Raw genomic sequence first — 11,450 nt, forward strand, 5'->3', positions numbered from 1 at the left:
ATTAAAAATATGTAAAGTTTTAATATAAATTAAGTAAACATCCCTGAGGACAAGAATGTTAACATTTGTAGGGCTGAATATCATTGTAAACAATTTTTTGAAGACTGTTTTGAAAGAAATACAGAGCTCAAGTTGTTTTGAGAAGAAATACCGGCATGCAGTGTATGCTATGTGCTCTACAGGCTGGGACTACATGGGAAGCCCAGGTTTGACTTCCTGGTCTTACCTCAAGGCCGGTGCAGTGCTGTATGCCTCTAATTCTCGTGCCTTAGGGAGACTGGGGAGGAGGATCATGAGGCTGGCCTGGGCACCACAGCAAAACCCAATCCAAATAAAAGCCAGGTGGTGCTAGTGTGCACTTGTAGTTATAGCTAAGAGGCTGAGCAGGAGGGTAATGATACAAGGAGACCCCATCTTAAAAATGATATATATATTTATATTATATGTGTGTATATATGTGTGTGTGTGTGTGTGTGTACGTGTATATATATATATATATGGGTCTGGCAGTTAGTAAAAATCAATTGCTCTAATGTATTGAAACAGGAGTCTGACTTGAGATAAAATTTCTAGTCATACATGGATTCAAAACGTGCTGGGGGACCAGCAGTTAGCGTAACAGCTATGTCGCTGGACTCCCACGTAGTTGACCGCAGTTCGCGTCCCAGACCCGGTGGCTTAAAACTTACGCCGGGCGCGTGTGCGTGCGTGCCCAAGATCCCGAGAGGAGAATGGAGGAGAAGGGATTGCGGCATGACCATCCCCCCTGGGGGGTGATTTCTCGCTTTCTGTCTCTATGTCTCTCTCTGTCTGTCTGGCAAGCGCACGCGCCCTGTAGTGAAAAACCTCTCCAAAAAAAAAAACAAAAAACAAAAATAACGTGCTGTATACAGCTCAAGCCACTTAGACATAATATGAAGGACTCTGGAAAACTGCTAGATTAACTTTAAAAAAGTGGATCTGATGATAACAGTCACTGATGTCAATAAGTCATGAGAGGGATTTTAATAAAATTGATTAAAGAAATGTAAACAGGAATATGACGAATTTAAATATTAGAATATTTTATATAATATTTCATTTTAAAGACATATAATAGACCAGCAGTTGGCGTAATGGCTATGCCACTGAACTCCCATGTAGCCAACCGCGGTTTGGTCTGGGCGTGTGTGCGTGCATGCCCAAGATCCCAAGAGGAGAATGGAGAAGGGACAGCAGCGTGGCCATCCCCCTTGAGGGCTGATTTCTCGCTTTCTGTCTCTGTCTTTCTAGCGAGCGCACGTGACCTGTAGTAAAAAAAACCTCTCCAAAAAAAAAAAAAAAGACATATAACTAATTTGAAATAAATATTACATGAAAGCATTTACTCATTTCATGTACACCCCTTAAAGCGTATATATTGATAATAGCCTAAAGATACCTTTTTAGATTTTTCTTATTCAGGAAATGGGGTACTGCCTTAAATTTGAGGTGATTTTATTTTCAGGCATAAGCCTGAATAAGCCTAGTTTCTATTTTCATGCTAAAACTCACAGCAGTAAATTGGTAATGGAGGAAAAAGAAACAAGGCAAGAATCATTAAATAAATGTGGGGAAGGTAAACCTGGAAGAGGCATCTGTATTTCCTGGAATTAGAGGGTCGGGAACAATGCCATGCTACATGTGCAGCCTTGTTTGGGGATGAAATATGTGAGGGCTCCTATTTCTTAAAGGTGAGAGAGGGTAGTAGAATGAAGAATTTAAAAAAAAAAAATCAAAAGCATACTTTAAAAGGAATGAGATCTTCCACTTAGAAGATTGTTCAAACAATAAATGTTACTCCTTTACATCTTTGTCACATATTTCACTTACTGACTGAGTAGAGTGTATGAAAACCGCATCACTTTCCCTTTAAGACTCCTGCTCACTGTTAGGAAATCAGCTGGTCCAGTAGCTAAAATGCACTCAGGGAAATACCTTCAGGGTTACCAAGGGGAGCGGTGTGCTTTCGTCCTCTATATGAGACGCTGTGCTTTTATATGTCTGCAAAGTTTATTTTTAAAGTGTTTCTGTCTTCCCTCCATCTCAAACTATTAGTTAAGACTTTTCTTCTGCTATCACTCTAAGACTTTTAGGAGAACAAGGGTCATGTACATCTTGTTCATCGCTAATTCACCACAGGTTAGCTCAGTATTGAGCACACAATAAATACTAAATAAACAAATGTTACCTTTCTATGCCCCTCGATCTTCAGTTATTTTGTATGAAATAAAGAAAATAATAATAATGGTCATCCTCCTAAAAACTATCACCTATTAAACACTTCCCCTGGGTCAGGCACTGTACTAAGTGATTTAACCCTCATGTCAATCCTGTAAAATAAGCATTAGGATGAGCAATTTGAAATTGCCGACATCCCACCTTTTTTCTTTTTTTTCTTCTAATAAACTTTTAATTTGATAACACTTTCAGATTTAACTGAAAAACTGTAAACATCATACAGAGAATTCCCAAATATGCTGCACACCCAGTTTTCCTAAAATTCACGTTTTACATTACTATGGTTCATTTGTCAAAACTGATGAATCAGTATTAGTATTATTACCGAAAGTCCATACTTTATTTGGAATCTCTTTAATTTTTGCCTTGCTTTTTAATTTTTATTTCATTATTATTTTTTGGAAGGTTTTTGCTATAGGGCATGTGTGCTCTCCAGACAGACAGAGACAGACAGACAGACAGAAAGCAAGAAATCACCCCTCAGGGGGGATGGCCACACCACAATCCCTTCTCCATTCCCCTCTCAGTATCTTGGGTATGCACGCACACGCGGCCGGTGTGAATTTAAGCCACCGGGCCCAGGACTCAAACTACAGTCGACTATATGAGAGCCCAGCCATTACGCTAACTGCTGGTCCCTCTTGCTTTTTTATTTTTTAAGAGAGATGTTTGGTAGAGGGTGCATGCACTCACCAGAAAGACAGAAAGTGAGAGATCACCCCCCCCCCGGGGGGGCACGCTGCAATCCCTTCTCCTCCAGTCTCCTCTGGAGATTTTGGGCACACACGCACAGGCATCCAGTCTGAGTTTAAAGCCAGTGGGTCCAAGACGGGAATCACCGTCGACTACGTGGGAGTACAGCAATGTAACCATTATGCCATCTGCTGATCCCATTTTTACCTTGTTTTTGATAGTTTTGAAGCACAGTTTAGAGAGCAGTGATAAGGTTTTTATTTTTATTTTATTTTAATTTTTTTTTGAGAGGTTTTTGCTATAGGGCACATGCACTCACCAAAAAGACAGAGAGAGACAGAGAGACAAAGTGAGAAATTACCCCTCAGGGGTATGGCCACACAGCAATCCCTTCTCCTTCATCCTCCTCTCGGGATCCTGGGCACACACGCACACATGACCAGCATTGAGTTTTAGCAACCGGGTCCGGGACTCGAACCATGGTCGACTACATGGGAGTCCAATGACATTCCATTAGGCCAGCTGCTCATCCCAGTGGTAAGGTATTTTGAATGATCTTTTTCTCATCATTAGATTGGGGCTCTAAGTTTTGTGAAGGAGGACCACAGAGGTAAATAAAGTGCTATTTTCATAGCATCATATCAGGGGCATTTACTATCAACATGATTTATCACTGCTGATGTTGACCCGGATTACTTGCTGAGGTAATGTATATCAGATTTCTTCACTACTTTTTGGAAGGAAGTCATTAAGATTTTCTGATTCAGTCCAGAGTCCACAATTAAGAGTAGGGAGATATGCTCCTCTTGCTAAAGGTAAAGGGTATTTATCTAGATAAATGGTAAGACATTTGTCTATTGCCTCCTGTCATTCATTCATTCATGTCAGCATGAATTTAGGAATATCCATTTTATACTTTGTGGTATAATTCAATATTATTTTGTTGTTCAAATCATTCCAACTTTGGCCACTGGAAGCTCCGTCATTTGGTCCCTGTGTCCCTGACAGCACCATACTGCTTCCTAAGTACTGCCTTACTTTTTGGCTCTACAAGATGTTCCACGTTCATTTTATGTATTTCCTGTACTATTCCTAGAATTGGCTATTTCTCCAAGGAATTTAGTTCCTTTTGTTAGAGAATGGTGTTAGAAACCAAAATCTGAGTACTGGGATTCAACAATTTTTGATCTATAAAAATGACAATTTCATACAGTTCAATATATCACCATCTCAGTTTAACAGATGGGGAAATGGTCTTAGACGGGTTCAATAACTTAAGGTTTCCAAGCGCACAGTGTTTGAAGTATCAAGTCTGCATAAAATAAACTTACCAATTTAAATCAATAGTAAAGTAATGAGAAAAGGACACAAATCATCATTTGGAGCTTGGTGTCAGCTATCATAGCTGCTCGAAGATGTTTTGTTTACTCAAAGTTCAAAGACTGATGGAAAAAATAGGACGGTATTATGAACTCAATCTCTTTCATCAAGTAACTCATCAATTTTCAAAGCAAATTCAAAGTAAAAAAATTATTATTTTTTTAAATAACCAGCTGGATTGCTAAGCTATGTGCATCTTTCACTGTAATCATAAGGGATCAGCTCAGAAACTTAATCTTTCCCCTATTTATTTCCCTAGAACTGCAACACCCACAACTTGAACTAGAAGTATATTATACCATCTTTTAGCAGTTCATAAACTTCAGTCAAAACAATACAATGCCTTCCAAGATTATTGCCAAGGAAATACACCAACAATGAACATAAAGTGCCGAGTATTTCATATGCAAGAGCAGATTACTTCAAAAAATGTTTGTTTTTTGCTTAAAATATACCCATGATCCTATGTCTCCACATGTCAACTTTACTAATACAAATAAGAATTTACTAGAACAAATATCCACAATTAATTTTTTAATAAGTCAAGGTTACCTTTCTACCCTAGCACAAAATTTCACTACTAATAGTAATAAATAAGTAATAAAAAACTAGTTATAATTTTTATGATTCACTGCTTTAAACATCACTAAAGTTATATTTACAGTGTAATTTCCCTTCATAAGCCAAACCACATGTAATAAGAAAACACTGAATTTCAAAACAATCATAACAAATTCACCTAATTCAGCACTAGCAGTTGGCATAATGGCTATGTTGCTAGACTCTCATGTAGTCGAACGTGGTTTAAGTCCTGGAACCGGTGGCTTAAACTCATGCTGGGCATGTGTGTGTGCATGCCCAAGATCCCGAGAGGAGAATGGAGAAGGGATTGCGGTGTGGCCATGTCCTCTGGAGGGTGATTTCTCGCTTTCTGTCTCTCTCTCTCTCTTTTTGGCAAGCAGATGCAACCTATAGCAAAAAACTCTCAAAAACAAAACAAAACAAAAAACCCAAATTCATCTAATTCAAATCTCCATAGGTAAAGAAACTAACATGCTATAAAATAAAGGTTTGCCCAAAGTCAACTGCTAACTAACTGATGAAATACGACTAAGTTGCATGGTTCTTTCTTCTACAAAGAACTGCCCTACAAAATATACAATAAACAGTGTGTGTGGTGTAAATATATAAATGTATATAGATATGTATGGTGAAAAAATACGTGTGTATAGATATACATAACTATTAATTTTTTTTTACTGTACTTTCACTTCCTCTCTAAAGACTACATGAATAAAAATGGTAATCCCATTTGCCTATTACCCTCATGTCTTTTTCATTGAATTCAATTTCACGGAAGTTTTGTGCTAGAATAGAAAGGTAATCCTGATTTTTAAAAAAATTAATTGTGGATATTTCTAGTAAATTCTTATTTGTATTAGTAAGGCTGACATATGGAGACATAGAATCATGGGTATATTTTAAGCAAAAAACAACATTTTTTTAAGTAATCTGCTCTTACATATGAAATACTCAGAATTTTCATTGTATTTTCAGTCCCTAGTTTACAAATAGTACAACAGATGTTAGGGAAATAAAGGGGGGAAAAAGATAAGCCACAATCTTTATCCTTCAGAAAACTCAATTTTAAGTTCATAGTACCTTCCTAAAATTCTCCTTTGCTGAGTCCTCATCATCTTGCAATTGCTGGAAGTGTTGTTCAATAAAAGTATGTGAGTCACAAATGTGAGTCACACACGTGACTTTAAGTTTTTTAGTGGGTATATTAAGAACAAGGGTGTATACTTAAATATTTAATTTTTTTCATATATTTAATATAACCAAAATGATGTAATTTTTCACCAGTAATCAACATAAAATGTATTAATGAGGTATTTCATGGTTTTTGGTGGTCTACAAGATCTGATGTGTAGTTTATACTTGTAGCACAATTCAGTAGAAACTACTCATATTTCAAGGGCTCGATAGCCACATGTGGATACTAGACTGGACCATGCAATTCCTGGAGCTCAGTTTTTGGAATGGTTCTCTTCTCTATCCATACTCACTCCTTTGGGGATCTTAAACAGTTTCATGGCCTGAAAACCATCAGAATGCTAGTGATTCCCAAACCAAATTTAAATCTGGCTCAAAACTCTTCCCAAACTTTATTAATACACAACTACTGGGGCCAGCAGGTGGTGTGGTGGTTAAGGGTGTTGGACTCCCACATGGCCAACCACAGTTCAAGTCCTGGACCTGGTGGTTTGCTTTCTCACTTTCCGTCTCTCGTCTCTCTCATGCTCTCTCACTATGCCCCTTCTGGTCAAATTAAAATAAATAAAAATAATTAAATAATTTAAAAAAAAAAAAACAAAAAAAAACGACACAACTACTTGGACACAAACCTAATGTGTCTCAAACTGAACTCCTGACCTGCACACCACACTTTCCCACACAAAACACAGGTGCCCCAAATCTGCTCCTCTTTCAGATATGCCCATTTCAGAAAATGGTAACCTTATTCTTTTAGTTGCTTAAGACAAAAAAGAGTCAAGCTTGACTTCCTTCTTTCTCTTATATCCAATTTATAGCTACCTTTTGAAATCTATCCAGATCTTTAATATCTCTCCCCACTTCCACTACTGAGCTCTTCAAGTTATCAGCACCTCTCACCTACATTACTACAACCACTTCCTCACTTCCTAACCCATCCTTATACTCCTACAGTCTACTTAACACAGTGGAGCTGGAGTTTTAAGAACTAAGATATTGTCCCTCAAGGCTTGAAAACTCTGAATGACTTTCCTTCTAACCTAGAGAAAAAGTTCCTACGAAAGCTTATTCATAATTCCATCTCTTATTATCCTGCCTGTCATTAACACTCCTCTAGCTATGCTGGCTTATCTGCTGTCCCAGAATACCCAGGAACACTTCAAGCATGATTTAAGACTTTTCCACTTGCTGTTCCCTCTACTTGGAATGTCCTGACCCCAGAATTCCCAGGGATTGATTCTTGATTGCATGTCAGTCTTTGTTCAAATACGCCCTATTTAAAACTGCAATACCTTCACTCAAACCTTCTAGAGTAGGTGTTTCTCCTACTGTTTCCCATTTTCCTTTAATATTTTATCTCCATAGGATTTACCACCACCTGATCTACATATTTTACTTATTAATGTCCCTATTAAAAAATAATTTGTGGGAACCAATAGTTAGCGTAATGGCTATGTCGCTGGACTCCCACATAGTCGACCGCGGTTTGCGTCCCAGACCCGGTGACTTAAAACTCACGCTGGGCGCGTGTGCATGCATGCCCAAGATCCCGAGAGGAGGATGGAGAAGGGATTGCAGCATGACCATCCCCCCTGGGGGGTGATTTCTCGCTTTCTGTCTCTATGTCTCTGTCTGGCAAGTGCACATGCCCTATAGCGAAAACCTCTCCAAAAAAAATAATAATAATTTGTCACCTCTAAAGATAGAAAATTATAATCTATGGAAAAGTTATAATCTATGGCTCTTTCCTATAAGAAAATTGAAAATATACTCAGAATGTTCCATAGGACTATATTTTAATTGATCATTTATATCTTGCTTCCCTAAGAAACCCATCTTTTTTTTAAAAATGTATTGACAAAATTTCAATTAAAAAAAAAAGGTCTGGGGCCAGCTGGTGGCATGGTGGTGGTTAAGGTGCAAGACTCCCACATGGCTGACCAAGGTTTGAGTTCCCAACCTTGCAGCCTGAAATCATGCTGGGTCTGTGTGCATCTGTGCATTCATGCCCAATTCCAGGAGAGTGGAGAAGAAGGGATATAAATGTGGCTATCTCCCTTGGGAAGTGATTTCTCACATTCCCTCTCTCTGTCTCTGTCTCCCTCTGGTAAGCACACACGCTATGGCAAAAACCTTAAAAAGTCTTAAAAAAAAAAGTAGTCTGAATTCCAATACTTCTATCAAATAATTTTGTATGTGAAAGTTGCAATAATCACTAAAATATTAAGATGATCTTTCTCCAGAACACTGAGTATCAGAGATTGCAAATGACTTGCCCACAAGGGCCACAATGTTGTAACCAAATTGCGACTGAAGGTCTGTGGCCTTGCACCCTCATCCCACACACTTGCCACTGCATTGCAGTGCTTCTCAGACATACAAACCTACACATTATGACCCAACCAATTATGCTGACTGTCCATAACCCCCCAAAAAGAAAAATAAAAGCACGTATCAAACAGTGTATTATAATGTAACAGAGAATTCACATTTTACCTAAGAGAGTGTAAGGATAGACACAAATGTACAAAAAGGGTAAAGTTATATTAGAATTATCAGGGAAATACAAAGAATGGGTAGAAGAAAAAAGCATAAGATGCCATGGACATACGGTTTATATTTCATTTTTCAAAAAGCTAACAACGTATGGTGTTCATGTGTCTTTACAAACATGGAGAAACTTCATCTTATCACAGGTGAAAATGACGTACCTTACGTTCCATGCAGTGGTAAAGTCTGGGTTTAGAAGCAGCAGGGTGCATGTGACATCTATCAATTCTAAAATGAAGAAAAGTTGTATTATAAACAAATAATCCTACCTTTTAGAGTTTGGCTTCTCTTTCTTTTAAGGTTCTGTATCTTTATTATGTTATACTAATATATGTATCATGCAGTGCTAATTTTATTGATAGATACCCTGTTCTAAGCTGTCAGGCATATGAAGATTATCCTCAAGATTTTCTTCAACTTATGACTCGGTATGACTTCTAAAACTTGACAATGACATAATTTTTCAATACCTCTATAAAGGATAATCTAATTAACCTTTTTATTCTGTTAGTTTGGGGCACTAATTTGATATTTACCAAGAAAAGAAACACTATTTTTAATATCACTATTATTTTAATTCCACAAATATCTCCCATACTGACTATGGATAAAGTTTCAAACGAACCAAAAAAAAAAAAAAAAACCACTCATAATCCAACCCAGTTAATGCAATTCATTTACATCTCATGCAAAAAATTATCCAGCCCAGGGACCAACAGTTAGCCTAATGGCTATGTTGCTGGACTACCACGTAGTCGACCGTGGTTCAAGTCCCAGACCTGGTGGCTTAAACTTATACTGGGCACGTGTGCGTGCATGCCCAAGATCCCGAGAGGAGAATAAAGGAGAAGGGATTGCGGTGTAGCTGTCCCCCCCTGGGGGGGTGATTTCTTGCTTTCTGTCTGTCTGGTGAGTGCATGCACCCTATAGCAAAAACCTCTCCAAAAAAGAAAAAAAAGATCCACCTCAAACATATTTTATATAGCTATAGCAATGATAAATGTACAGTTTTATTCTGTTTTTTTTTTTTTTTCAGCATATATGCACTCTCCTTTACAGGGAGAGGTTAAGCAAATCTGCTGTAAATCACTGCTAAGTGACTTCAGCATGCCGATGGGGTGAATCTGAATCCAGGACTGTCTTCCTACCAAGGAGGAAGATGTCAGTAAACGCCGAATCTCTCTCCAAACACCATACTTATACCAGAAAAGAAATGTTCCTCTGATGCATACATTCTGGTTTATGACTAACCCATTATCACATCACAGGAAGAAAACAAATCGGGGCACATCATACACAGGAAAAGGAGCTAAATTCCAGTTGTAACAAGGAGAGAATATAAGAATGAATCAGAAGTCAGAGGAAAATCAGGATGCTTTCTTTGCTGCACTGCACACAGAAATGGCCCAAGGCCAGTAGTCACCTGATACTAGTCACTGGGCTTAACAGCTATCTCTGACAAGAGAATGGTTTTCGTGCATTTAGAAATAAATCCAAGGTCAATTTGAATTGTTCAATGTCTTCCTCCAAAATTCATTCATTAAGGTTACTGGATGAAGAGAGATTTCAGGAGAAGCTATGTGCTAAACACCAGAGAAGCCTTGTTATTACAGTACAGTCCCTGAACTAATTGTTAGACTAAGCTAAAAACTCTTTATTTACTAAATTCTTGCATTTGACAAATGTCTGTTGAATACGCACAGGTGCTGAGTAAACAAAGAAAGATAAGTCTTAATCCGGTTCCTAACACAATCACAATCCAGTCAGGAAAAGGTTGTGTAAACAATCATCAATAACATAGTGTGGCACATGTTACTACTATGCAAGCAGTCTGAACCACGGACTCCTATGAAAGTGCAAAGTTGTTACTGCTTCTTCAAATAGAAAAGGCCTTCCACATTTTGCAGCTGTGTGCATGTGTGCATGCATGCATACATGCTGGAAACCACACCAAGGATGACAACATGACCCTAGCCTTAGCAAAGGAATGGAAGTAAGGTAGCACACAGCAAATCAATGAATGGAACAATGAGGCTTGTATCCGGTTCATGAAAAAAGGGAATTAAAAGAGTTTATTCTGGTGTAAAAAAATTTCTGAGGGCTGGTTCCATAGCCCAGCAGTTAAGAGAGCTGGATCCCTGGGGATCAGAAGTTGGCATAATAACTATGTCGCTGGATTCCCATGTAGCCGACCACAGTTCAAGTCCTAGACCCAGTGGCTTAAACTCACGCCAGGCATATGTGTGCGCATGCCCAAGATCCAGGGAAGAGAAGGGATTATGGCATGGCCATTCCCCCCCCCCGCGTGGCCTCCCCCCCCCCCCCCGCCCCCGGGGATGATTTCTTACTTTCTGTCTATCTCTCTCTGTCTTTCTGGCCAGTGCGTGCACCTTATAGCAAAAAACCTCTCCAAAAACGAAGGAGAGAGAGAGCTGGATCCCACATGGCTGATGGTGGTTTGACTCCCAGCCTGGTAGCCTGAAAAACATACCGATGTGTGAATATGTGCCACAAATCCTAATGTGACAGAGGAAAGGAAGGACGACTGTGGCGTAACCGCTGCAGAGGATACCTTCTCTCCCTCTGGCAAATGCATACACCCTCTGGCAATTAAAAATAATTTTTTTGAAATCTATACATACTTTTTTTATTATTATCATCATAATCTTTATATTACATTGGATTACATATAACTTTACAGTGTATTACATTGCTTTTTCAAAAGGGAATGCCATGCATGTCAGTCAATACAGAGACATTAATCTCCCCACTTCATCATTCAATATCTTTTC

At 38.5% G+C, this 11,450-nt stretch overlaps 1 protein-coding gene across 1 annotated transcript in view; it reads right to left on the reverse strand.

Moving 5' to 3' along the window:
* PTAR1 (protein prenyltransferase alpha subunit repeat containing 1) overlaps nucleotides 1–11,450 on the reverse strand; it is a 61,999-nt gene that overhangs the window by 22,576 nt on the left and 27,973 nt on the right. Inside the window, exon 6 of the mRNA XM_014589349.2 lies at nucleotides 8,820–8,886. Coding sequence (XP_014444835.1) covers nucleotides 8,820–8,886 — 67 coding nt within the window. The remainder of the gene's footprint in view (nucleotides 1–8,819; nucleotides 8,887–11,450) is intronic.

The sequence above is a fragment of the Tupaia chinensis genome, unplaced genomic scaffold (assembly GCF_000334495.1).
Source record: "Tupaia chinensis unplaced genomic scaffold, TupChi_1.0 Scaffold000354_1, whole genome shotgun sequence".
Taxonomy (NCBI): domain Eukaryota; kingdom Metazoa; phylum Chordata; class Mammalia; order Scandentia; family Tupaiidae; genus Tupaia; species Tupaia belangeri.